Source organism: Eurypyga helias, unplaced genomic scaffold (genome assembly GCF_000690775.1).
Source record: "Eurypyga helias isolate BGI_N326 unplaced genomic scaffold, ASM69077v1 scaffold11316, whole genome shotgun sequence".
In the NCBI taxonomy this organism is placed as follows: domain Eukaryota; kingdom Metazoa; phylum Chordata; class Aves; order Eurypygiformes; family Eurypygidae; genus Eurypyga; species Eurypyga helias.
This window is the reverse complement of record NW_010254781.1, coordinates 13927-41895: the sequence shown is the minus strand read 5'-3', so window position 1 is coordinate 41895 and position 27969 is coordinate 13927. Positions and strand designations below refer to the sequence as shown.

At 47.1% G+C, this 27969-nt stretch overlaps 1 protein-coding gene across 1 annotated transcript; it reads left to right on the top strand.

The window, feature by feature from the left end:
• Nucleotides 1–5393: 5393 nt before the first annotated feature.
• MYO1H (myosin IH) lies at nt 5394–27312 on the top strand. The gene is made up of 31 exons (XM_010153130.1): nt 5394–5519; nt 6648–6763; nt 7714–7912; nt 8415–8495; nt 8889–9068; nt 10129–10227; nt 10565–10678; nt 11083–11154; nt 11765–11884; nt 12229–12296; nt 12621–12726; nt 13264–13344; nt 14427–14518; nt 15772–15866; nt 15972–16018; nt 16224–16304; nt 16789–16894; nt 17181–17298; nt 17550–17663; nt 18841–18917; nt 19427–19495; nt 20083–20167; nt 20950–21109; nt 21992–22075; nt 22532–22625; nt 23462–23517; nt 24016–24151; nt 24808–24875; nt 25263–25360; nt 26452–26551; nt 27087–27312. Exons 1-31 carry the CDS (start codon nt 5394–5396, stop codon nt 27108–27110), a joined length of 3066 nt encoding a protein of 1021 aa, XP_010151432.1. The 3' UTR covers nt 27111–27312.
• The last annotated feature ends 657 nt before the right edge of the window (nt 27313–27969 follow it).

The window sequence follows — 27969 nt, the reverse complement described above, 5'->3', positions numbered from 1 at the left end:
TCTGTTATTCAGTGAGGTTGGACTTCGGTGTCAAGTTTCTTACACGTGGAGCTCTTTACAGGATAGAAAGCATCATCTGGAGGATGGTTGGACAGAACCAAGAGGTCACTTGCTGCTGCTCATGGATCGCTGGCTGCCCAAAGGGAGGGATTTTAGTCTGTTGACAGCTGTTTATGCAGAGAAGCAATCATGGGAAAATATTTGTTGTCTTTGACAGTTGGGCAGAGGAGGGGACAGAGCTGGCATCATGTGGGGCTCGGCCGCAGTCGGCATCCAACCTGAAAAGTCTTTTTTTTCTGGGGAGAAACTGGCAGTTGCATACGAAAAAAAAGGAATAATCAGTGGAAACTTCAAACTGCAAATTAAAATGGGTTTTGCAGTGACCTCTAGTGGGGACCAAAGCCGGGGAGGGGGGAAGGAGCCCCTTCGGGGATGACACCTTTTGTGCCTGGATTTACTCACATTACCCATCAGAAAAGTTAGAGTCCATCACTTTGTTTTCAGACTCAGGCTTCAGCCTTTTGGCGAGACCTTAAAATCTCATCAAGCAGCGCTGTCGGCGTAAAGCTCATCAGAGCCCGAGTGCTGACAGCGTGTTAGATAATTCATTAAAGAAGGAGCATCCCTGCCCAAGGAGGGAGGCGAGCAAACAGCCGGACACATGATACTTGGTGTCAGTGGGCTTTACCTTCAGCCCTGTTTGCTCCCGATGGAAGAGGCGCAGGTTGGGGAAGGAGTTGGCACGGTTGCGGCTGGGGGGTGCAGGTAAAGCACGTGTGAAATAAACACTTCTGAATTTGTAGGGTGCTGGTGGGGAAATCCAGCATCTCTGGCAGGTTGGGATGGGTTGGGGGGCTGTAGAAGATCCCCCAGGAGATTTTTTTTTTTTTTTGCTGTTATGGTGGGAACTGGTGGCCTTGCGGTGGCCCCAGTAAACCTGGAGTCTGGCTTGCATGGCATTTTGCTATAGGTAAGGGTGCTTGCCTGCCTGGGTGGGTAAGAGGCTGCTTGAAAGGTAATGCTGGGTGAGAATGTGCCCACCTGGGGCTCTCACCTCTTTGTATTTGCACGTGTAGCGTGGTTTGGGTCTTTCTAGCGCTCCCAAAATAGCAGTGGCATCATAACTGATCCTCCTCTTCCCCTATACATTAATCTCTGTTCTGTGGTGTTACGCCAAAGTAACAGCAACAATTAACTCTGAAGCCTGTTAAAAAATGAAGCTCTGAGCCTCTGGCAAAGATAAGTAATAATTTTGTGTGAAGTTTCTTCTTATTTTCTTTTTTTAAAAAAGAAAATAAAAAGTCATTTTCTAATTGCTCCTTGTCAGGTCTTGTTTGTTTGCTACAAACTTTGTCAGAGAAACTAGCCTGCTGCTTCTGACCTTATTTTAGCCCTTTTCCAAGAACTGCACGTCTCATGAATTTGTGTTGTAAGCTGACGCAGTTCCTTGTAGTTTCAGTGTTGATAGACAAATCCCTGTGTGAAAAGAAAAAGCCCTCATGGTAGCGAAGGAGAGATTTTCTGATAGAGCTCGCATCTCAGCAGGCACGAAAGAAATCTCCTGACTCTTAAATGATGAGGAAAGGTAAATAATCCTTCTAAAAGAGCAGCGTCTTGCTGGGGTAATGTGCACTGACGAGTCCTGGGGGGTATCTCTTACTGATGCTGATACCAGGTAAGCACTAAAATTCAAGAAACAGGATGGGGGACAGGGTGTTAAATAGTCCTGTGATAATAAAACTGCCTGACCTCTGCTTCAGCAACATACTGAGAAAATCTGAACACAAAGTAGCCCAGAATAGAGTTTGGGATGTTTGTCTAATGGGAAACAGTGTCACTTACCAATTAACATACGAGAGAGAGAATTAGGTTAAGGAAACCTGATCTGGTAGATGGCCACTGTGGTTTCAGGCTTATTCTTTCATGCTTCTCAGCTTGGAGAGAAGGTAGAAGTCTCTTGTCCAGCTTGTCCTGAGTGCTGTCTCAGATGGACAAATCCACCTGAAAGTGGTTTATAGTCCATCTTTTTGTAAAATGATGGATTCTAACCTTGTCAGGCAGCCACTGTGCTATGAGCAAACTGGAGTGGCAAAAATTTGGATCAGCTGTTTGGGGGCGGGGTGTGGAAATAAAGGGAAATAGTTCAGACTGCTGTATGGTTTAAGTTGTATACTGCCTTAGGTCAATCTTGAGTGAAAGTTTTCAGTTTAAATTCTTTGTTTGGCTTGGTCCAGGCTGTCTGTAGGGGAAGGTGGGTTTCAGGGCATTATTATTTTAATACTGCATGACGATTTTGAAAGTGAGATATTCACGTTTTTCTTTGCTTGTAGTAATTCTGCCCAAATATCTGCTTTACCCTGGGAGAAAAATCAGGTGATTTCTTACTCAGACTGCCAGAAATAACTTGAAATAACTGACAGCTGAAAGAACACAACAGTTGAGAAAGACAGGAGACTCCAGGTGCCATAAGCCCTAGAAGAGGTGGTGCAGGATACTCCAGACGAGGCTGCTCCTCCTGTTTGGCCCGTGAATGTGTGGCAGTTAGACACCACAGCCGTGTGATATTGTCTAGATCAGTCTAATTTGGGAAGTAACAGCTCTGTGTGTTGATGCTGGTCAGGTACAGGAGGCGGCTGACTCAGAGCAGTTGCCGCGTGTGCTGGGGTAGGTATCTTGACAGTTTGCTAGAGAGAAGCATTGACCGTGCTTGGAGCATCGTGTTCCTGCAGCCAGGCCAAAGCCTCTGCTTTAAAAACGCATTTGCCATTAAATTCAAAACATCCCTTACCTGGTAAGGCAAGCTCAAGTCGGAGAACTCATTCGACAGCCCCAGCTTCATAGGTTTGAATTTCATATGGTGAAGTTACAAGATCGCCAAAAACATTTGCAAAACAGATTTTTGATTTGGATATTACCATGGCAACTACGCTCAGTACAAAACCAGGTATGACTGAATGTTTCGTCATCTGTATTCGTCCAGAACAGAGACTGAAATGATTACTATTATCCCACTTAATGCTGCACTCTGAAAAGCCGTTCTGTCAAGCCTCCCGATGATTTTGCAAAGCTATAATAATGTCTTTTGGGCGATGTCAGGACTACTGGGGTGACTAGTGGGAACACCAGCACTAGCAAGTATTGAGCGGGCTATTTGGTGTAGAGGCGAGTGTTCAGAATGAGAGTGGTGATGAACATGACTCGTGTTTTGGCGCTCTCTCAAGTTCTTGAAGTTTGAAGAATCAAATTAACTGTTTAATAGGACAATGAACAGGAAATATATTTTTTTTAAGCTCTTTCCTTCCTCTTTCTCTATGTTCCTCCCTACATAAGTAGTGGGGTCTGTGCAGGTATCTGAGAAGCGAAGTCCTCCTTCATATTGGCTTCCAAACTGATGGAACCTGAGCTACGGACAAGCACAATGAATGGATATGGCATGTGCAGAGGAGGGGAAAAAAAGGGCTATTAAAAAGAAAACTAAGTAGGTATCTTTCTGGCAGAAGAAAGAAGTGATCACAGTCACATTATGCCATGGCTCAGGAGAAATGAGGAATACTACTACTTCCTCCCAGCCTGGAGCTGGTAAGACAGTCGGCTGGAGGCAGTAGATGCAAAAGGCAAAAAAGTAATTCCTTGTGTGTGAAATTAATGCAGGTATGATTTATTTGTTTACATTATGACAGGGTTTAAATAGTATGCTTGCAGAATATCTTTCTCTCTGGAGTATTGCAGTAGTGCTACTGAAGCATATAAATCTCAAAGCTCATATCACTCTTCCGGTGAGATACAGACGGATGTAAAGAACGGGCTGTGCTAAACCTGAGACTAACATTAAAATCCCTCTTTAAGAGCTGATTCTTCTGAGCGTCTGTCAGTCATAAGGAATATAGTGAGGTTGGGTCCTTTGCCCTTTGTTTTATTGAAATTCTGCTTCTAAATCCGCCAAGCCTTAGTGTCCAAAGTGCTGTCATCTTCCACCTCTGCTGTGCAGGCTCATCCCAAAAGCCTACCTCCAGAGTTGAGGTTTGCCAAAGCTCAGCAGAAACATTTTACACTGTGCCTATTTACACTTTGCAAAGCTTCTACTTTGGGGAAAAAAAAAAAAATATTATGTGGCCCTGCATAACCAGACAACTACTGTCCTTTCAATGCCTGTCCAAAAGCTTACACTCAGTCTTCTCAAGCAGCGAAGCAGGAAAATGTGGAAAACCCAGTGTCAGGAAGGGCACTATGAGGATAGCAAAGGTGCTGGGCTTATATGCACATCCCCGAGCCCGGAGCTGCTGCGTGCATTCAGCTGGTGGCTGCGCAGCCTGTTTCTCTCACCTAACTGGCAAAGCCCAGGAACTCTAAAAGGTTAGCTCCTCAAAAAGTATTAACTTCATTTCTGTCGTAAGGGAAGTATTTTACGTGTTAGGGTAGGAATTCTTCTCTGCACGGTGTCATGCCGGTGCCTTTAAAGGAAAAAAAAAAACCAAACCCTAAACCACCACATTATGAGCTTGATTTAACTAAACAAGCGTACAATATATTCCTATAGCCTGGGAAACAAGAGCTCGATCCTCAGCAGTGAGTATTTTCAGTATAAGGTCAACTTCCACGATAAAGACTGGGAAGTGGAGCGTGCAAAAGAATGACGTTTTGTCAGTGATGCCCTTTTTGCATCTTTCAGCCTCTTGAAGCGGTGAGGGGTGTGCTAGTAAAGGTTTCACTCTTTCTCTAAATCGCAGTTTTATTAGTTTTATCAGCTCGGTTGCCTCGCCGCACCTTACCCAGGTCTCCTGCTGGTGCGTGGAGGCATCTGCTGCCCAGCTCTGAAAGTCGCCTTTGATCTGCTCGTGGAAGGCTCTAGGAATAATAATCTTGTGCAAAGTAGTATTGTAGGATTGATCTTTTCCCTAAAGATCAGGTCCAAGGCAGCCTTTCCTGGTGATTCTCCATTTTTGTAGTTACATCTGTATGAAGTAGTTGCGGGTGGTGTTAGAAGCTGACTCAGTCAAAGCAGTTGCAAGCCCAGAGTTGAAAGTTAACGGTAGAAGATACCAGACAAATTATTAATGAAGCCTTCCAGATCATAACTGCATCTTCGGAGCTGGGTTTGTTTCCAACAACTGCTGTGGTGGTGGTTGTCTTCTTGGACCAGTAAGGAACCTCGGACACCTGGACTGATGCTCGAGTGCAAACTCCCCTGGTATGACATGACCATCTTTGGGAAGGTGTTGGAAATGGCTGGATAATAACCTCCTGGCATTACCTGTGCGAGGCTGATTTGGCCCTGGGTTATGGAGAAGGACTTAGCTGACCCGTGGGGAGCCTACATCTGCTCTCTCCTAAATCCGTTTGAATAAACCTTTGTGTTGTAGAAAGAAGAAGTGGAAGAGAACACTGATGCAGACATGGAAGGAGCTCTGATAGCCCGGGACAGAGTTGGGGTGCAGGACTTTGTGCTCCTGGACTCCCACACCAGTGAGACCGCTTTCCTGAACAACCTTCGCAAGCGCTACCAAGAGAACCTCATCTATGTAAGTGCTGGTCGTGTGGACTCATGAAATGTCTCTGTGTGGCATACATACATATAAATATATGTGGGTTTAATATATTTTTTATTTATTTTTACATATATTGAAAAATGTGGTTGCTCATCTAGATGGGATGCAAGCTAAAACTGCAGGGGCAGGAGACACTATGAATACAGAAAATGCTCTCTCAGATTTGGTTTCATGGTGCTCTGACACAATAAACCTTGTTAGTAGCACCCAGCAGGGTGATCACCCAGTAGCGCTGCCTACTTTAGCTGATGAAGATAGTCTCAGCCTGCTCAGAGCTGCCTTTCAAAGGTCCAAACAATGTGCTTTCCTATTCCCTTAGTGCCTTCGAAGGCAAGGCAGTGCTGAACACGGTACCTCGCTTAGCTGAGAAGTGCTGAGTGTTTCATGGTGCAAACTAAGACGACTTCACAGTCATCTCCGTTTTCTCAGCAGCCCTGAGGTTATACATTGGCTTACAGCAGCAGCAAGTAGTATTTTAAAAGGTCCTTTGTCAAATGAAGTCTGATAATTGTATAACACTAATGGAAATAATTGAAAAGAAGGCAGAACAGGACTTCTCAATGTACTGTGAATGTATACAAACAAGGGAAAATGTAATGTGTCCTGAAATGTGTTATTTGATCACCTTTTACTGTCAAGGAATTTTCTCTGAACAGCTACCTATGGAACAGACATCCTGCTTGGCTTTCCTTCATAGCATTAGTCACTGGTCATTTACAAAGACTTTTGTGAAACAGAGTTGGGATAGTAAAAGCATTATTGTGTTAACTTTAAGTAGGGAAAAAAAAAAACTATAAGCGTGGTGAGGTATCAAAAAGCGTGATGAGGTACGAAAACCTTGTATACAACTTCTAAGGCTCTAAGCTTGATTTTCATTGCTCAACTCCAGTCTTAACTGGGTAGATTTTAGAAGTTTGGTGTTGGCTTTGAAGCAGTGACACCTGCGGAGTTGGTTTTGTTTGTGCTTTTTGTAACAAGTTCTGTAGCCTCTTTTTCTGGTTGTTCTTGCATAATGTGCTGGCATTCTTGATTCCAGTTTCAGGAGTTGCCATCGTAGGATGGAACAGGTTTCCCACCTGCATGCATTCTTTCTCCCTGCAGACATATATTGGCACTCTTCTCGTATCTGTCAACCCTTACAAAGAGCTGGATATCTACACAGTGACCCAGATGCAGCTTTATCGAGGGGTGAACTTTTTTGAACTGCCACCACATCTGTAAGTAGAACCCTTAGGATTTCAGTTTCTGTCAGTAAATTGGGTTTTCTCCGCAATGCTGTGCGTTAGCAGCAAGGATGTGTATCCGCAGTCACTAGCTCCGGCGAATGCTGATATTCTTATCTTCCTGGAGGTAAGGATGGATTTGTCTCTAGCTGGCTGTGAGAATAAAAGGGGAACAAAAGGATTGCAGGAATGATGTTGGGGAAACTAGGGGAAGAGTTATTTTGAAAATAACTATCCTGACTAGTGCTCAGTGTGTCCCCCTCGCTACACGTGGTCTAGTCGGACCACCACCTCTTTCTGCCCGTGTGAAAGTCAACATCTTTTCCTTTGTCCGAAACACTCCAGTCATCCTGCCTCCTCTTCTGAGGCCCCGTGTCAGTGCGGGCAATCACAGGACCCAGCGTAGCTGCTCATGCTCAGCTTCCACTTGGACTTCCCAGGAGGGGAAAAACCTGAACTTCTGAACCCTGAGCTGGAATTTTTTGGTTCTTGGAAGTTCTTGGGTGATCTGCTGAGTAGGATTTTTTTTTTTAATTCCTTCCTTAAGTGGCATATCGGTGAAAGCCCCGCTATTGGTTATCTTTATATCTGTCTCTATCAGCAGAAGTTGAGATCTTCACTTTACTGGAATCCAAACTGGCCCCTCTGCTTTAGAAAAGGGAGTCCCTGCTGTGTGTAAACATTATTCACCAGGAATATTGTGCTGCCTGTATAAATCCTACAGCAACAGTGGGGAGAAAAGAACAAGCCCTGTCTGTCCCCCAAATACAGACTGGTTTTTTTACTATGAGACCTTGGGTCGGTCGCATGCTTTCCCATCGTGTCCGATACTCCTCGTATTAGATGAGGAGTAAGTACTTCTGATAAAACGCTGATACTCTGTCCCCTGTTGCCATGTCTCACGGCTGCTTCTCCTCTGAGTACTTGTTGTGATCCTTGTTCAGATATGCCATAGCCGACAATGCCTACCGGGTGATGTGCAGTGAGTACAACAACCATTTCATCCTCATCTCTGGAGAGAGCGGGGCTGGGAAGACGGAAGCATCCAAGAAGATCTTGCAGTATTACGCAGTAACCTGTCCAACTACAGAGCAGCTGCAGATCGTCCGTGATCGTCTGCTGCTTTCCAATCCCGTTCTGGAGGTAAAAACTCAATAAAGGTACAGGATGCAGAAGAGTTGGTGTAGACAGTCTCGCTCCACAAGACTTTCGTGCAAGTCTACACACCTGCACCCAGGAAAGGCTTCCTTCTTTACCTGATTTTTGCTCCTGCATACGTAATACAAATAATAACATACGTTCAGCCTCTTGGCAGAGCAACCTCTGAAAGAATGCTTGGGATTTAATGTCACTTCATGTTTAGAAATATAAACTTGGGTTTTATAGTGGAGGAAGGCTGAAATCTGGGAGTACGAGGAAACTGCACACCATATTACTTCAGTTATAGGTTGTACAAGAGCGATAATTTGTTCAGCTGAATTCCACATTATAGCTAGGGAAATATATTAGTTTGTATTTCTTTAATCCCATTAAATTCAGCAGTAGGACTCGGCTGATGCAGCAAATCTTTGTTACTGGAACTTTTGTCCTATTGTGGTTGTCAGGTTCTCAGGAGAAGTGACTTAATTTATCTGTCTGTCTGTAGGCTTTTGGAAATGCAAAAACTCTGCGTAATGACAACTCCAGTAGATTTGGGAAATACATGGATATCCAATTTGATTTTAAGGTGAGAACAAACTTAATGGACCGCTCTTAAAACAGGCTGTATCAGTGAACCTCTTGGACACTTACCAGGCAGCACAGGATTTATTACACTGCAGGTTTCTGACCCTATTTTTACAGGCGTTGCATTCTGCAAGTAAAATACATCCCGAAATCTTCCTGTATTGCTGGCAATAATGCCAGCACTTTGTATAAGGCTAATATAGATGGCTGTAAAGCACAGGTTACGCTAAACTCTTTAGCTACAGCTTGTACTGTTGTTGGATAGTCTTAAACACGCGTTGACAGGTAAGTACCAGCAGAAACATGCTCCTGCTACTGCTCCTTGTTCGTAGGTAGGGAGGAACAGCCATCACAGCGATGTTATTTCTGTTAGTGATCTCTCTTGTTCTGCCAGGGAGCTCCAGTGGGAGGGCACATCCTCAGTTACCTGATTGAGAAATCCAGAGTTGTCCACCAAAACCACGGAGAAAGGAATTTCCATATTTTCTACCAGTTATTAGAGGGTGGAGACAAGGATCTTCTTTGCTGGCTTGGGCTGGAACGCAACCCCCAAAAGTATGCGTATCTCATCCAGGTCAGTGAGAGCTTGTCCTGCTCTGTGTCTCACATCTAGAATTGTAGGGACTGCAGATGCATCTTTCCTCGTGTGCCAAGGTGCTGCTGACAGAACCCGCTGTGTGTCCCGTATAAACTCACAGGCAGGTTGGTCGCAAAGACATTTGCCCCGAGGCTGTCGAACACCACCTACCCTGGGTGCTTTTGTAGCAGGAGCTGCTCTAGCTGTGATGGCCTAAGGGATAAGTGGCTCATAAGGGACAATATCTCCTGTTGGATCAGCTGATAATAGTTGTGGGGGCAGAAACAAGGTTTTTGGCAACGTGACCCAGTGACAGCAGAGTTTTTTTTTAAGCCATCACTTAAACAATTAGTAAGAATCCTGGTGAATTCCCCGTGTTCTGTGTGTGCTGAATGGCTTACTGCTGCCATCCCTACTGCTGCTGAGAGAACATAAACCCTCTTAAGCAAATGCCACCAACCATTCCATGATCCTGGTCCCTCTGGTATGGTCCAGACACTTCTTGATTCATTGAGAAGAGTAGTCTGAGCTACTAAACAGCAGAATATTATCTGTCTGCAGGTTACGCTTTGTATAAAGGCATCTCCTGTAGAGCTCCTGGGTCAGAACCTGGTATAAAATTAGTTTCTCAGGATTTATGGGCATCCTGTTATAGAGTTCCATAGGTATGGTTACAGTGCTACTTCATGGTGGTGCTCTCGGTTTCCTTTCTTCCTTGGTAATGAAGAATACTTGGGCAGAAGATAATATGACCATAAAAAGGGAAGATGGCTGTAAACTCAGGCTCCTCACGTGACTTAGCCATTTTATCATGATCACCATCCAAGCTCAATGCTTTAAGTTATCTGAAGTTTTAGGTACAAGCTGAAAGATCTGATCAAATGAGCCCTTTCCAGGACTAGCAGGAGGGAAAAACTCGCTAGTTTGTCTGTGTACGGCATCTGTACAGGCTGAGGAAACTGGAAATGAAAGTGGTGTGCCCAGTAGTGTGCTCTGTTGTGGATAATAATTGCTTTGCCAATGAGTTGTACTAATTCATCTTTCTTTTACTGTTTAGGGTAGATGTGCCAAAGTGTTTTCTATTAATGACAAGAACGACTGGAAAATAGTCCGCAAAGCCTTTTCTATCATTGACTTTACGGAAAAAGATGTCGAGGTATGCGTGTTAAAAGGGGCTGAGCCTACCAAAGGGAATTTAGGGAAAGCCAGCAGCACCCTCCTTACTTAAAAGTGCTGGAAGCAGTCTTGCTTGAGAGTGGTGTTAAGGGTGGGGAAGGACATCATTTTGGGGGGGTGGGGGTGGGTGGGTGAAGAGCTCTATCCCTTGGTACAGCGTGATGACAACTGGAGGTACTGTATCTCTGAAGCAGGTTGTCTGATGCCTCCTTCCGCCTACCCAATATTGTGTTTATTAGCATGCCTGGGAAAGGTTAGTGCCATCCCCTGGAGCTGTGGGAACCTGTTTTTTCTAATGCTGTATCTCTCATTATTAGCATCTTTTTGGAATTGTTGCTAGCGTCCTGCACCTCGGGAACATTCAGTTTGAAGAAGATAGCAACGGACATGCCATCATTCGCGATGGCACGCAGATCAAATGGATTTCAAAGGTATCTCGCTATTCCCAGATCGTGTCAGTGGTACAAGTGCTATGAAGAAAGCCTTAACCTTGCTGTGTTTTCCTCCTAAAGACAAAAAAAATCTGTTCCTAAAAGCAGAAGGATTGTTATATAAATACTTAGCTCCTTGCTATAAATTCTCTTTAATTGTGGGGCCCCTTTTGTGTGCAGCAGAGTGCCAGCATGCTTGGATGAGTGTCAGCATCTCTCTGAACCTTCCTTGCTTATTGTTGCTCGAAGATGGTTGTACCTGAGATCTGCTGAGGCTGGCATCCCTCTGACGTGAAGGGGAGTGGGGGGGAGTGGGTGTTATCCCCTACTAATCATACAATACGACTTCTTTAAGCAGTCTCCTGCTGGCCATACCCTGAGTGCAAGTATTTCTTTCTCTGCAGCTACTGGGTGCGCACTTGTCCATTCTGCAGGAAGCTCTCACCCATCGGAAGATCGAAGCCAGATCCGAAGAGGTATTGAGCAGTCCTGTGTCACCCCAGCTCGTGGTGGGGGGGCAGATGAGCAGCTCTGTATTACAGTAAAACCAGATCACTCTGGCTGTCTCTCTCCCTCTGTATAATCTTCTTAGATGTTGAACTAAAACATATTCTCAGTATTGGAGTTTTGCTGCTGAGCAAGGTAGTAACTGTTAAAAAAGCTAGAAATGGGGACTTGCAGGCAACCCTGTGCTTGAGCCAAACAATGTCCTTTTGTTCAGTCCCTGGAGTGCTTCCTGGGAAACTGGGCTGCAGAAACAAAAGAAAACTTGTTCTTTGAGCATTATGTACCAGGTTTAATAAAATAAAACTAAAAGGAAGTCAGAATACTTCTCCCCACTTCTCCAAATTAGTACTCTACGACATGTGCTGCCACAATCCCGTTGGTCTGCACCCGTACACCAGACCCAGGTAACGCTGATGGTAAATAAAGCCGTAGGCAGCTACAGTGCAGATAGGCTGAGCACTGTGCCGTGGCTTGCAACAACATGGCTGGTTCTCCAAGCCACAAGTGTGACCTGGCTTTGCAGATGATGCTCTGATCGTCTGTGGTGTTTATCATCTCTGGCATACCTTTTATTTTTAGGTCCTAAGCCCACTGAATGTGGATCTGGCATTCTACGCTCGGGATGCGGTAGCAAAGGCAATTTACGGACGAACTTTCACTTGGCTAGTCAACAAAATTAACTGCTCTCTAGCCAACAAGGTTGGTGTCTTGCCTAGTGTCCTCCTAGATACTAAGTGCTCCTAACATGCCGCAGGGAGTTTCTCCGATGTGGCCCTGTGGCACTCGTCTCCAAATACCTTGGATGCCTGATAACCGATGTAGGGGCATCCTCCAGCACGGAGCTGGAAAACTCTTTAGTTAGGTGTGGAAGGTGATATGTTAAATAGTTTTAGCAGTTAATTACCTGTTGTAAAGTGGCTACTCCATCGGCACGCGAAGCTCGAAGACAAAGCTTAAAATTTAGGTGGAAGAAACAAAGTGAAACCCTTGGGGGAGAAGCATCAGCTGCAGCAGCGATTACTGAGCAATGGTGTCTTTAACAGGATTCAACACGGAAAACCGTTATCGGCCTGCTGGATATCTATGGTTTCGAAGTGCTGGACACGAACAGGTAATAGCTGTTCCTCAGCCTTGGGGCGCTCTGTCCCCGTGCTGGTGGGGGTGCGTGACGAGGTCTTACGTGGCTTCTTGAGCGTACTCAAGCAAGGCGAGCTCAGGGTGGCCGCGACATCCGAGTGCGCTGGGTTAGCTGGTTCCCCTGGTGAAAACCCACCTGGGGCTGCTTGCCTGGGTCTGAGCCTGCCCGGGAGGAATGCATGGGTTTGATTTCAATAGATGTGGGCTGTTTGGCTTGAAAATAAGAGGTAGTGGTGGGAGAGGCAAAACTGTGCATGAGATTAAAAAAAAAACTAATGCTCATTTAACCACTCTGAAGCTTTGAGCAGTTCTGCATTAATTATTGCAATGAGAAGCTCCAGCAGCTGTTGATTGAGATGACCCTGAAAGCAGAGCAGGAGGAGTATGAACTGGAAGGAATAGAGGTATTCTTTTTTTTATCCTCTCCCTTTTTCCTTTGAACTGCCATTGCCCCGAAAGTTTTTGATCATCAGTGAAGAAAGCATCCTGCTTTTCCCTTTTTTCTTTTTAAGTTTGCACTGTTCATCTGGGAAGTACAAGATAGCCATGGGTCTCATTCTGTTACCATTTTTGCAGTGTAATTCAGCCTAGGCTTAACTCACATCATGTAAAAAGGAGTAGGATGTGTTACTGCTGACCTCTGCAGTTTTGGGGAAAACATCCCTGTGGAAATGAGGAGCTCCAATGGTGTAGACACTGGACAATGGAGGGCATTAATGTACAAAATTAGTGTGTCCTGCTGGAAGCAGGAAGGCTGTAGCGTGGGCTGAGAGATGGCTGTGCTCTCACGCTTTCGCCAGCAGCTTGGTTGGTCCTAACTCACTACTTCGATCTTTACTGGGATTGGAGCCAGTGGGATTGGAGCCTGGCTCCAAAGAACTTAAATTGCAAGGAGAAGATCTTCCTCTCAAACTTTCCTTGCTTTTTTCTCTTATTTCCAGTGGGAACCAATTCCATATTTTAACAACAAGATCATCTGCGACCTGGTTGAGCAGAAGCATAAAGGAATAATCTCCATTCTGGTAAGAAGAGGGTTTGTGCTACTTAAATTAAAATGCCTGCCTACCGTAATGCTCCATAACCGAGGGGTTTTTCCTCTAATTATGTGATGGCTCTGCATTATTCAGAATGTAAACAAATAGACCTGGCAAACAAACACCCAGGAGATTAAAGTAGAGGATCTGCTTGCTAGAGAGATGTGGGTTTTAAAGGAGGTATGCTGCTTCCATGGCAACTCTGAGTGCTTGAGAAGACAGACCTTGGCCATTCTCTCCGCTTATTGCCTGGAGACACGTAGACATGGAAGGAAGGTACCTGCAGCAACCTGGCTGGCTATAGTCAGCAACAGGGAGGGAACTCCCAGGCTCTCCTGAGTACCATTCAGGAGGCTGCAGAACTCCAGGAGTGCTTCTCCGTAGCCACCTGAAGCCAGACATCCAGACTCTTGTGAATATGAAAGAGGAAAATTCATCCCATAGCCAGGAAAAGTGTAATCATAGAATCATAGAACAGTTTGGGTTGGAAGAGACCTTAAAGATCATCTAGTTCCAACCCCCCTGCCATGGGCAGGGACACCTTCCACTAGACCAGGTTGCTCCAAGCCTCATCCAGCCTGGCCTTGGACACTTCCAGGGATGGGGCATCCACAGCTTCTCTGGGCAACCTGTCCCAGTGCCTCCCCACCCTCTCTGTGAAGAATTTCTTCCTGATATCTAATCTAAACCTCTAATCTGTAAACTTGTCTTCCCCCTCCAACCCTGATTCATCCAGACAGAGTCCTTCAGGTCCTTCTGAATGTTGGTGTCTAATGGTGTCATCTTTCACTGTTCTTGTTTAAATGAACTGCAAATAACAAAGGATGAGGCAGAGTATTTCCAAATCTGGAAGGAAAAAGTCCGATTTGACTTAACTTGATTTATTGTGACAGCTCTACTGAGAGCAGGTAAACGAAGCTCTAGATTTAACTAGGAAATGGCTTGTATAAAATAGAAATCTCAAGTTGTAACCAAGCGCTTTGGTTTTGCATAACAAAGTTGTACTCCACGTCAGCAAGGAGGGAAAGGCCCGCTCAGAGCGGCGTTTGATCCGGTGCCTGCTGTTTCAGGATGAAGAGTGCTTACGCCCTGGTGAAGCGACTGACTTGAGCTTCTTGGAAAAGCTGGAAGAGAAAGTAGGAGATCATGCCCACTTCGTGACGTATGCATTTACGCTCTGTATCCTATTGCAGAGGAAACTCTTCCCATCTTTTACCTGTAGCAGAGTACTGGGGAGGGAGCGAGGTTTGCTCTGTACTACCGAACATCAAGGAGCCCATCCATCTGCTGTCAACGTTGGCAGAGTAGGACCTGGGGTGGTGGGGAGGATCCCGGCTGCTTTTCTGGTGTGATGTTGCTCTTTGAGCCTGGTTTCATTCCACACTAAAATTAGGGACTGAAAATGAGATGGCTTTGGCCCGTGATTCTGGCCCAAGGAGGATAGATGGCTTTGCCCACCAGAGAAATTTGAAGATACTGTGAAAAGAAGCCTAATGCCCCAGGGACCCCTGTGAGGGGGACATAACTGGTTTTATTTGTAATAATTTTTGGATTCGGTCGTGGTGGCAGATGAACATGTTGGTGCTGGGCTGTTCTGGCAGTTCCCAGCACAAGCCCACTGCAGGGCTTTGACAAGTCATCGATTCAGAGTCACGCGGCTGAATTGTCACCGTTCCTACATCTCCGCAGTTCGTCACAGCCAAGTGGAAAATTTGTAGCCAACCTTCTTGTCACCACAATGTGCCTTAATACTGTTCTGCCTGATTAAAAGCTTTAAATAGAAGTGCTAGAGCTACTTAAATGGGATCTGTGCTTGGCAATACTCTTGGAAGGAAATTTTGATGTACTAATGTGCTGTTGTGACACATAACTCTGCTGCTAGTGACTGCTTACAAAGCTGAAACTTAAACTGTCAAGTTGCTCTTTTTTCTGTGTGCTTTCTAAAATTCTCCTGCTATTTTTGAGAATTTTGATTCCTCCTTTGTATTTGGGTTCTTGTGCTAAGGCAAAATACCTCAACTAATCCTTCCCTCCCCATATTCACTCTGAAGCTGAAGAAGCTGGCGAGCTTTTTCTGACGTAGGCAGTGAGAAGGTATTGAAATAGCTGTTACAGGAAGAAATAATAATACTTCTGAAAAGGGTGATCATTGACGAACAGCAATGGGTGAATCACAGGTGTTTTGTGGAGATTTTGGTAGCTGACTTCCCTTTTCCAGCACTGAATTATGCTCTTGCCTGTTCAGATTGGACATAGAGGGTAATGTGATCACGGGCCAGAACTGTACAGACAGAGCCACGTATAGAACAGACGTTAAATAGACCCCCAGCTGCTTTTTGTGCCAGTGACTTTCTCCAAGCTGAGGAAGCCTATCTGCTGCTTTTTCTCTTCATGCTTTTTTTTTTTTCCCTGCAGTCGCAAGCTTGCAGACCAGAAAACACGGAAATCGATTGACTGGGTGGATTTCCGCCTCCTTCACTACGCAGGAGAAGTCACTTACTGTGCCGTTGGTGAGTGTGGGTAAAGGGCCAGCCTGGAAGTTACCTGAGCTTCTAAGCCAATGCTGTAGCCTTCAAGAAGAATTAAACCTCTTTTTTTTTTTTTTTTTTCTTCAGGATTTTTGGAGAAGAATAATGATCTCCTGTACAGAAACCTGAAAGAAGTAAGAGAAGAAAAGGCTCTTAAGTTACTTTGCTTGAAGCAGAGTTGTTTTGCAGCTGATTTGTTTAATCTCTGCAGCAAACAAGAACATGTATTTCTCCTTCCCAATGTTCTTGAGGATGCACGCCCTTAACGGCTGCTCAAGCTTGGAAGCATCATGATGGGAATAGCACGCCTGCTAAATAAGCTCGCTTATCCCATTTCAGGTGCTGTGCAACTCCAAAAATGGCATCATCAGAGACTGCTTTTTACTGTCAGAGCTAGACAACAGGAGGAGACCAGAGACTGTGAGTTGCATCTTTAATCTTAACTTTGATTATAAACCCCGACTTCTCAAGACTTGATTGAACCACAGATCACTCCTTAGTCCTGAACTCGGTGGGTTTATTTTTTTTGTGGCGGTGTTAGACCCCTGCTAGCTCCCTGGGAGTTAGAGTGATGTTGCTGAGACAGCAGCTCCCAACGTGACTTACCTTAACGTTGTTATTAACGCATCCTTCTAAAACGAGCCCTGTGCCGAGCATCCGACAGTGGTGTGTTGCTGCAGGGCTGCCTCGTGTGCCCAGCTGCACGGCAGGGCTTCAAATATCCCTGCTAAGCAATCTGTCCAGGTAACTTATGATCTTAACTATGGTTCAAAAGCTTTGTGGTGCTAATGCCGATGTCAGCTTTTTACTTACGCTTTTAAGATGGATGCAGGGAACAAGCTGATTTCAATTACCGCAGTGTTTGAGTTCCAAAGCGAAGAAACTTCTTTCAATGTCGTCTTAGGTTGCAACCCAGTTCAAAAACAGCCTGACGAGCCTTATAGAAATCCTGATGTCCAAGGAGCCTTCTTATGTCCGATGTATTAAACCCAACGAGAACAAGGAGCCTGGTAAGGCAGTGGGCTGAAGGCACAGCTGAGATACAGGGATGAACTGAGGGAGACTTTAGCCTGCAGGAGGTGCAGCAGATAAAATATGCGTCCACAGAACACATAGAGACTATACAGAGAGAAATAATATGATAATATTCTGTGATTTCTTAGTCAAGCTAGCAGCAAAGTCATCACCTTTGGGTAACTGTGTGTTTGATCCCTTCCTTATCTGTCCCAAGATATGGACAAGTGAGTGAGCTCCCACAGACAGTGTTTACCAGCGAGTATGTGTGCTTTGCTGCAGGGAAGTTTGATGATTTTCTGATCCGACACCAGGTGAAATACCTGGGACTGATGGAGCACTTGCGGGTCAGACGAGCTGGCTTCGCGTACCGGCGGAAGTACGAACTCTTCTTGCAAAGGTAAGCAGAGCTGTTCTACCCTCTAGCCAGATGAACCTGCCCTCCCGTGAGGGCTTCAGGGCAAGGTTGGCTGAAATGTCAAGGTCAAGGAGGTGTTGGCAAACAGGTGGGTTTTATCTGCATCTGTTTTGATCTGCTTTGGCATCTTGTGCCTCAAATAAAGCAGTGGGAGTTTTGGAGGGGAAAAGTTTCAGGAAGGGGTTCCTCAAAAATCAAGTCAATTGTGCTGATGTCTTGCTGATTTTTTTCAGGTATAAATCCCTCTGTCCAGCTACCTGGCCACATTGGCATGGGCCAGCAGCTGAGGGTGTGGAGAGGCTCATCAAGCATATCGGCTACAAGCCTGAGGAATACAAGCTGGGAAGGTAAACTGCCTTTCTCTGGCTGTGATCTCCGCTGCTCAGCTGCATCCTCTTTGACATAGAATCATAGAATCACAGAATGGTTTGGGTTGGAAGGGACCTTAAAGATCATCTAGTTCCAACCCCCCTGCCATGAGTAGGGACACCTTCCACTAGACCAGGTTGCTCCAAGCCTCATCCAGCCTGGCCTTGGACACTTCCAGGGATGGGGCATCCACAGCTTCTCTGGGCAACCTGTTCCAGTGTCTCACCACCCTCTCCGTGAACATGTTTGATCCTCTGTTCTGCGTGGCTGCAAGCCACCATGCTGCCCTTCCTGGAGAGCTGGGAGATGCAGTGGTGTGAACAGATCCCTTTAGCTTGGCTCTTTCTTAACCCCGTGAACTGGATGGACCTGTCTGTGTCTGCAGGCCTGACGGCTTCTGATTAATGACTTCTTTAAAACAGGCCTAAGGAACCTCACCCCAAAGGTACACAATGCACAGGAGCAAGGAGACAGGTTAAAAAGCCAAGATGTATACATTTCCTCTTTATCTTTGTGTTTCCATGGAAGCTTGAATCCAGCTGAATTTCTTCCCTCTCTGGGTTAGGGGAGATGAGCTGCCTTGCTTCAGCGCCAGGTCTTCCAGCTTGCTTGGGCAGCCAGAGGCAACTTGCCTTAGGCTTCAGTTCTCTTTTTAAACTGCCTTTTGCAACCAGTGCTGAACCACAACCTTGTCCTCCCTGCTAAGGTGTGGGGCAAGGCAAGGCTCTTTAATGTCACCTTCAACCTGTGGCTTTCAGAATCCATGAATTAATGTTGAGGGTAGTAGCAAAGACAAGGAAACCTGTTTTCACGGTGTTTCAGCTGCTTATCCTGACCTCCACAGCTCCTGGGAAACTTGCAGGGATCCCTCCAATGAGAATTACAAGTTGTGTGAAGTTGGGGTCTCCACACTCGCACCTTCCAGGGCACCCGGGACCTCGTGCAGTAACTGGTGTCTTGCTCCCTTCCCTCTCCCTGCCACCTTTTGCCAAGCCCTTTACATCCCGTCAGGATGTGCCAGCTGACGAATGAAGAGTGATTATGGGAGGAGATGTAACGTGTCGGCGTTACAGCTGCTTGGAGGACTCTGAGCCCGGTTGGGGCAGCTGAAACGATGGCTTGCTGTGAATAAGCTGTTCATGGTCTCTTTTTCAGAACCAAAATATTCATTCGGTTCCCAAAGACTCTGTTTGCTACCGAAGACGCCTTTGAATTCAGGAAGCACCTGTTAGGTATGGTTCCAGTTCCCTTTACTGTGTACAGCCTGAGCAGCAGCGCCCGGGTGAATGGTGTTTCTGGGCTCCAGGTTCACGTAGCAGATGTACCATGGTGGGAGCTGAATCCCCTGGTCTGCACCGCTCTGGAGAATCCAGAAACGCTTAGGGTGGGAATAAATCAGTAGTTCTGGGAACATATCTGCTTTAGAGCTCCATGGTCTGACTAGTAGGTCCATGCCCAGATGTACCGAGTCCCTTTCCCTTGGGATTGGGATACCGCCTGTCTCATCCTGGTGTTACCTGTTTGTACCTGCTTGAAATGCAGAAATGCATGGGGCTGCTGGTAGCTGATACAGGCTGCTTTTGGTCCTGTTGGTGTTTTGGCACCTTTGTTCCTCAGTGTTTGTGCAGACCCTCCTGTGCCGTGGCACGTGGTGTCTGATGGCTGGGAGCACAGCTCCTGGATGCCGGCATCCTCTGGATACAGGCAATGTCTCTGCTTTTTTCTTTTTTTTCTTGGCTAGTTTCAAGACTACAGGCCAAATATAAAGGATGCCTTGGAAAGAGAGAGTACAAGAAGAAGAAAGAAGCAGGTATGGGCTCTGGAATCGAGGACTTGATTCCTAGGGCGATGCTTTCCGGACAGAGCTGTAGCTTTGGGAGGTCGCATCCATGCTGCTGCAGGTAGCCCTGGCAGCTTCTCTGCAGGGCTGTGGGTGTTGGGGTCAGACGCAGGTGGAAGCTGTGTGAAGAGCATTCACAGAAGCCCCTTTGGCTCTGTTCAGCTCTCCATGTGTGCTCTCGGTGTCACCCAGGCATCGGCTGCGTGAGCAGCTCTGCGCGGCGGCAGCACCCTCTGCAGTGCGTGTGGGGATGTTCTGGGGTGCTGCTGGGCAGACAAACGCCCTTAGCACAGGGGACAGGCTGGAAAATAATGCTGCAGGCTGAAAGGCCAGCTTTCTGAGATGAACTGCTTGCTGTGTGCAGTACACCACTGCCTGCCCCGTGCAGGTAGTGCCGGATCAGTTATTATGGAGGAGATGCTCTAAACTTCTTCCCATCAGCTGATCTTGAGAGTAAGAGCTGCGAAAGAGCCGGTTATAACTTCTGCTCTGTGAATTTAGAGGACAGTGGCACAGGACCTCTGTTACTAATACAAGGGCCTGATTAATTCTTGCAGCTATCAAGTTGGAGGCTTGCTGGCGAGGAGCGCTGGCACGGAAGGAGGCCAAGAAGAGGACGTGGGCTGTTCAAATCATCAGGAAGTAACTATCGCTCTGGGGGTGGGGAGGTTGTGGGTGGTGGGTCACAGCCTGGTGAAGGTCTCTGGATGATGAGTCCAGAGTATTGACAGCACAGTGAGTCAAAGCAGTCTCCTTCACACCCGTTCCTAAGCTATCGTTGTAGTTAGGGCACTTGCCAGGTGGGGTTGGTCAGAAATGCCTGTCACCTCTTCATGAATTCTCTGACTTGCACAAATTTCTGTTGCTCTGCTAGTTCATATTGGTCCAGAGGGTCTCCAAACCAATCCTTGGCGTGCCTGTCCATTCTCTTAGCTATGGTCTTCCTTCTCCACTCCCTTAAACCCAGCTCCCGAATACTGCATCAGGTGTAGAGCTGGTCTTCCGTTCCGACTCCAAAGCACTCTATTTTGGTCAACAGGACTTGCGAAAAAAAGCTGTTAATGTTAGGAAATATTAAGCTTCATAAGATCCCATTTCTGTCACACAGGTGACAGCATACAGAGTTAATGTCACTGGTCTGTTAGCCTGTTGTGTGCCTTCTGTAAATATTAAGCTTCATAAGATCCCATTTCTGTCACACAGGTGACAGCATACAGAGTTAATGTCACTGGTCTGTTAGCCTGTTGTGTGCCTTCTGTGACTTGGATCTTATGAAGCTTAATATTTCCTATTTCTGTCACACAGGTGACAGCGTACAGAGTTAATGTCACTGGTCTGTTAGCCTGTTGTGTGCCTTCTGTGACTTGCCTGTCATTTCCACGGATTCTGAAGGTAACGAGTCCTGGTTCGGATATCTTCTGCAGATTCATAAATGGCTTCATCAATCGGAAGAAGCCCCTCTGCCCAGAGAACGTTGAATTTGTGCAGCTTGTGCAGTACAACTACCTGATGAAGCTCAGAGACCACGTTCCAAAAAATGTCTTGGACAAGAGCTGGCTCCAACCTCCTTCCATCCTGGAAGAGGTGAGGGTTGCCACGGGCGCGGGGAGGGGTGAAGACAGCTTCGCTCTGTGGTCACCCATGTGCACACTTCATGTGGGAAAAGAGCAGCGGGGGTCTGCCAGCTTGTCCTCTGTTCGAGCATGGTGGCAGAGCTCTGATCCTCTGTATTTGTTGGAGATGGGAGTGCGAGGGATGCTGCTGTCGCTAAGTTTCCAAGGGAAAGGAGGGAGCTTGGTGTTTCTGTTTCAAGCAATAGGAAGGAAGGTGCACTGACAACAGAGTGAACTCACGAGCTCTATTAAAGACCAAATTAATCCCACAGTGTTCTAAGCTTGCAGGACAGATGGACCTGTAGCCTATCGCCTTGCACGGGTTTTGGTAGGACAGGTAGCCTCAGAGCGTGAATTGCTCAAACTCAAATTGCTCCCAGCACAACTCTCATGTAGAAACCGCTGCTGGCATTTGTTAGGGTCCTTTGATCCTGCCCGTAGCCTGGCTGAGGACCAGAGCAGGTCACTCCCACGCTGGCTGTGACCATGCTGGGTGAGGTGGGCCCAGGACGCCAGAAAGCTCAGATGGGAAGGAAGGTGAAGAGCAACGGTAACGGCACGCCAAATCTCACGCAGGATGGCAGATGGGGTTTGCTGCTTTTAGTGACTTCAGTAATGGCTCAGTCACTTGGTGTTCATCTCCTTCAGCTGCTGCTGGGCATTAACCCTTCCCTGGCAGCAAAGCTCTTTGGTAGGGTGGTCTCTGGGTGGAGAGAGCTCAAATGGAGTTGTCATTAGATGTTAAAACCTGCTTGCACCAGGCAAGTGTTTGTTAGGACTACAGTGGGAGCTGTTTGCACAACTTCACTTTGTTTGTTTGCAAACAAACTTTGTTTGTTTTTCTTTAACTTAGACATCTGAAATGCTACAGAAAATCTGCATTAGGAGCCTAGTGAGGAAATACTGCCGAGGCGTAACTGCTGAGAGGAAAGTGCAGGTAACTAACACGTGGAATGCAAGTGTGCGAGTTATCATACGTGCACAGTGTGTTTTGTCTGTTCCCTGAACTGCCTGAAACAAACTGCACCTTGGGACAGAGCACTGCTCCTCTTGCTGAGCAAACATTCCCAAGTCTGGAGTCGGGTGCTTGTCTGGGTGGCCCCTGCAGTGTACAGTGCAGCTCCCCTACGTGCACACGGGTCTGAATGTTACGGCATTAAAACTGCACTTCATATAATTGAATCCATAAAGAAGAAAATTCTGTAGGACTGTTTAGTCCCTACTACCCCTTTATTTGCTGTAATACAGGAATAAACTAAAGGTGTTGGAAGAAACGCAGCGTGAGTTAGGGAGATGTTGCGCGAGGGAAAGGATGATGCTGTGCAGTAACGGTGCCTGTGTTTAACTTCTGATGGAGAAACCAAGAGGGTAAAGGCTGCTCCTTCTCAAACAGTTACAGCAAAAAGTGGTAGCAAGTGCCGTTTTCAGAGGGAAGAAGGAGGGCTACCTGCAGAGCATCAACCAGCCTTTCATGGACACCCGACTGAGTGAGTATGCAACAAACCCCGGACGGGCTCAGCCACGTGCTCCTCGCTTGGGAAAAATCTGTTTGATAAAGCGGATTCAGTTTCTAAGAGAAATTCCCATCTGACGGAGGCAGCGTCACTTGCTGCATTTGGGCATGACCAGTTGAACTCCTCTACCCAGTGGTGTCTGGTGACGCTAAACCTGGCCATCGCTCTGCCACACTCTGTTCTCAAACTGGGAATCCCTCCTGGGAGGACAGAGCCAGGAACCCAAGCGAAATCCTCTTTGTGCCGGGCTGGATGGAGCAGGGAGGTTGAGCAGCGAGGGCGCAGTGCGGTGGCACCAGCTGTGGGGAGCCAGTCCCAAGGACTGGAGCTGCTGGGAAGGAGAGATGTGAATCCTGGGAATCCACGTAGTTGGTGTTAAGCAGCAAAAGGCATGGAAAGAAAGCCCAAATAGTGCATGGGCTGGGTGAGGGGTCGGGGAGACTGGGTAAAGTGTGGAGGCAGTGGGGTGGAGGTACAATGCTGGGGTCATTACCGGAAACTCCCAGAGAGCTCCAGCTGGGGGACTGAGCAGTAGGAAAAATGCTCGGGGTGACTCTCGGCACCAGCTCTTCTGTGCCAGGGCCTGAGCCAAGAACAGCCAGTAACACCCAGTGTGAATTACCTGTCGGGCAGGAAAAATCACCAAAATGGGTTTAGGAGCAGCTGGAAGTGAGCACCCACCGTTTGGAAGGGAGTATACCGAGGGGACAAGGACTAATAGGATGAATGCTGCTCTCCGGTGTTCTGCTGGTGGGAGGGGTGGCTGGCTGTCTCCTACACTCAGTTTAACTTTCTGCTTTGCTCCTCAGAAGAGAACGACATCAACCCCAAAGTCCTGCAGCTCATCCACGGTGAGAAGATCAAGGTAAGGGAAGGACAGCTGGAGCTCGGCAGCCCTGGAGCTGGTCGGTCACACGGACGGGGTGCTGGGGATGCTAGAGGTTGTCCTGCAGCCGTGCCTGTGGCAGGGCAGGCTGAGGAAGAGCAGTGTAGCGAGTATTTCCTTGCTTTTAAATGGGAGACGGGTCTCACAATGCACCTAGACAAAAATTATTTAAGACTCCTATTTGTGAAAGCTTAAAAAGCACGTCTAACCCTGTTTGGGCTGTAATGGGCAGAAGTGTCTGCACCGCACTTCCCACAGTTATGGCATAGAGGGCACAGGTAAACCATCTTTCTCCAAGCGAGATTCTGCCGCCCAAATTTCCAAGTGGAAAGAACCCAGCTCACTATAAGCAGAGGTTGGCGGCAGCTGCTGTGACTGGGATCCGCAGCTCCACCACGCAGCGTCTCCTTCCCAAGCTCCTTCCGGCGCAGGAGCCTGCGGTCGTGAGAAACGCTGATGCCAACTCCTTGTTTTCAGTACGTGACCCCCGTGATCAAATACGACCGGAACGGGTTCAAAGCACGAGACCGGCTACTTGTTCTGACCCAGTCCTCGGCGTATGTGGTGGAAATGGCCAAGATCAAGCAGAAAATAGACTACGCCACTCTGAGAGGTAACGGTGGAAGTTGGTGGGGGCTTCCCTTTCTGACAGTGGCCTCGGGGGTGAAAGATGAACTACTGGAACTGGGTCTTTCAAAGATATTTGAAGCAGTGATCTACCTGAGAACACATTTTCCTGGGGGTGGATAAAGGGTCAGCAGGCAGTTCCTTGAAGCATAAATTACGAGTAAGAGGGGACAGTTCTTTGAAATACTCAAATGCAGGAGGACATCACTTTCTGCTGAAACGGGGGAGGAAAAAAAAACCCAAAAAACTTTCCTACCCTATTTTGTAGGTATTTCCTTTAATCCTGCTATTGTCTGAACTCAGTCCGGGGGTGGAATATATTTCCACTGTTGGAAATGTTACAGGCAAGCGGATGATGGATAAAGTGATCTTTAGAAGGTATTTAAAATAGAAACAAACCTTAGATTAAGTCTTCAAAGTAGTAGCTTAGCTGCATTTTGCTCTAAGCGGGGGGCAGATATATTTCCCTCACACTGGGTAAGGTACAGAGCTCTTCAGGAACGTGACTTCCTGCTGTTAACAGGTCCGGGCCGGAGTCGCTGCCCCTGCGGTAACAGCCCCCTAATGCTGGGAAGGTGATTAGGGTGGTGTGGAACTGCCTTTCTTGTAGTTTTTCCTCTAATTCCTGGGTTTCTTTTGAAGGCATTTCCATCAGTAACCTGAGCGATGGGATCGTCGTCATTCATGTTCCCGAGGACAACAAACAGAAGGTAGAAAATTGTGGTGTAGCTACTCTGAGCTGGTGGTTAGAAGCAAGGTCTTGTAGCTGATGCTTCTAATACCTTCCTGTGAAATACTGGGGTTACACAATTACCAATATTTACTAATTCTGTAGTCACCGAGGCCTCTACATCATTGCAGTCGCATCATAAAAGCTTTCACTTTCCTTCTTCTGGAGCCAAAGTTGCTATAAATCCTAAATAGTCCCTGGCAAGGGCGTTTAATGAACCAGACTTGTAACTGGGGTGTCGTTATCGTGAATTCTGTGCAGCAGTCGCTCCTCCAGCACTGGCAAAGGGTCTCTAAAGGCAAACTGCCACGTGGCGTACGTGCTGGGGCGATGCCAGGTGTCTGCGTGCCTCTTGTTTTATTTCCAGGGAGATGTGATACTTCAGTGTGAGCACATCTTTGAGACGGTCACCAAACTCTGCATGCTGGCCAATAAGCAAAACCTCGTTAAAGTTGTGCAGGGAAGGTAAGGAAGGGAGCATTGTGCTGGCTGTGATTTGTGGAAGAACCTGCTTCAAAAACATTTAGGCCTGGACTAGTTGGGTCAAAAATATTAATGTCACCTCAGCAGATGTGCCCTAAGCTGGTCAGGTGGGGTGCAGTAGCACGGTTGCTTTCACGGCTCCTTTTCGTAGGCACAGGGGAAAAGAAGAGATGCTCTGGAGCAAGAAACTCTAGTTAAAACATAAATATATAACAATATATATTTGTATATATAATAAAAATCCAGCCTCTTTCCTTTCCCATGCTAATGAAGCTTGCTCCCACGCTGGTTGCACCTTGCTTGGTGTGTTACTCTGCTCAAAGAGCTGCCCGTGACCCACCTGCCCAAAACCCAAACTTGTTTATAGGCAACTCGCCTGAAACAAAGTGGTTTTTAAAGTATTCTGCTGAGGTGACCTGGGCGTGAGGTGGTGGGTTTAGTGGCTTCGCAATGGATCTCATTAGCCCCAGCTCTGAGGAAAGCTGAGCCTCTGGGTCACTTCAGGATAAGTGCTCCTCTCCCTAAAAGACAGAGAAGGCCCTGAAATGCAATTGCTGAGCAGAGGAACCTTCTCGGTCATGTCACCAAGCTAATGGCAGGGGGATGCAGTCTGTCTCTCAAATCTCTACGTGAATTGAAACTGGCATATGAAACCTGTCCTTCTGCTCCGGCTTTTCTCCCTGGCCTTTGCGTTTCAATTGTAATTAGATTCCATGTGTTCAGTGGTTTTTCTCCAGGTCAGATCTGCTTATCTTCCAGTGCTTAATTGTACCAGGGAAATGCAAATGCCTGGACCAGGCAGGCACCTCCATTCATCAAACCCTTCTTCGTCGGGTGGTATAATGCAATTGTTTAGGAAATTTACCTAAGCTGGAGGGCTCTGATCTTCTAATCTAACGAGATTTGCCAAGGGAACAGAAATAAAGGGGGCTTAGGTGCTTTCCTCGCAATAGGCTTTACCCTAACAAGTAATTCTGTGTGTACGGAGACTGCAAGTACACACAGAATTACTTGTTAGGGTAAAGCCTATTGCGAGGAAAGCACCTAACAAGTAATTGTGTGTGTACTTGCAGTCTCCAGTTTCGCATTGGCTCTGGGAAGGAAGGGACAATGGTGTTTACCGTTGGGCAAGAGCCTCAGGTCTTCAAAGCCAAAAATGGCCAACTAACAGTGGTAAGGCCTCATCTAAGCGCTGGGAACGTGACTCATGCTTTCTCCTCCAATGCTCAAGCCCTGTAGAGAGCGCAGCTAAGCTCTCGCAAGGGCCCTTTGCATGAGTTCAGGGGGATTCAGTTCCTCTTACAGGGCAGAGAGGTGCACGCAGCACCTACCTACGTAGGATAACGCGTAATCCACGGCCATCACCATGGCTGGGAGCGCAGCTACGCACCTTGCACGGGAATTGTTGCTGCTACTTGCTCGCTCAAACTAGTGCAGGGAGAGGGAGCAAGGCTCGTGCCTGGCTTGGTCATTTAGAGCATTTAGCCTGAGCCCAAATTTGAGCTTGGCTGTTTGGTACCAGTATCTGACAACTGCAAGGACACTGTAGTACCCCCTGGGCAGCGGTTAGTCCCTGCAGTCTGGAGGCAAAAGGGTTATTTATGTGCCAGTTGTTAAGCGACACCACCACCTCTTTTCCCAGGCAGGACATCTCACGGATGTAACACTTGCACTTGGTTTGATTGACTCCTTCCTTTTCTCATCCCAGGTGTCAACCCAGACAAAGTCTTGATGAGAAACAGTTCCTCTTCCTGGTCACTGTCTTGGCGAGGAACAGAAAGGAGCCTGCAGGATGAGACCAGCACTCACATCTCCCCTGGAATCTTGGATGCCATAGGGCTGCTGTGATTTGAGAGTGTGCTTGCATCTTTTAGGCTTTTTATAGCTTAAAACTATTCAACTATAGCTAAATAAATTCCATGACGTTGCTGTAACATTCCAGTGAGCATAGGTGCTCATTCCAGTCACAGGGAAACGCTTAAACCAAAAGTTGCAGTTCCGCAGGTGAAACGTCCGTCTGCGCAGGCTCAGGAAGAGCTGAGAGCTCTGACCAGTCAGGGAGGATTAAGACAGAAGCAAAAGGCTTCTCGGGCTGTACTCTGAGTCATTCCTCACCAGGAGAACTGCATCAAGTGCAGATCAATGAATTTAACTGGTCTGAAAACACCTTTTCTTTTGGGCAGAGTGGCAAAGCCTTTAAAACCAGCAGCTCGGGCATGCATGGAGCTAGGGAAATGGAGCTGTAAGGCTGGCGCTGACCACCCTGAGTTGGTGCATCCGCACATGAAGCTGCTCATCTGGAAATCTCAGTAAGCTGCTTTCTTCCCTACTCTGACATGGGGGAAGATCTTTGCTTTTAGAGTAACTGCCCTAGTTCTCCCTGCGCAGCAGCTACGCACGGTGCAGGGGGGAACCAAACCATGACAGGCGACCAAAACGCCCCCTCTGAGAGGGAGGGGCTGGCTCGGTGCAATCGTGGTCAGAAAAGACCAGCCTCCTGCTGCTGCAGAACCTTCATCTCCCTCCATACAGCTCCCTACAGCTGGACTGTACTCGAGCGTGGTAGGCGCTGCTGTTCCCCTGAGGTTACT

Excerpts from the sequence above, each read along its gene's own strand:
- MYO1H (XM_010153130.1), top strand. The coding sequence starts at position 5,394 with ATGGAAGGAGCTCTGATAGCCCGGGACAGAGTTGGGGTGCAGGACTTT. Across the intron at positions 12,727-13,263 it reads ATGAACTGGAAGGAATAGAG|TGGGAACCAATTCCATATTT; the intron begins GTATTCTTTTTT and ends TCTTATTTCCAG. Across the intron at positions 16,305-16,788 it reads ACAGGAGGAGACCAGAGACT|GTTGCAACCCAGTTCAAAAA; the intron begins GTGAGTTGCATC and ends ATGTCGTCTTAG.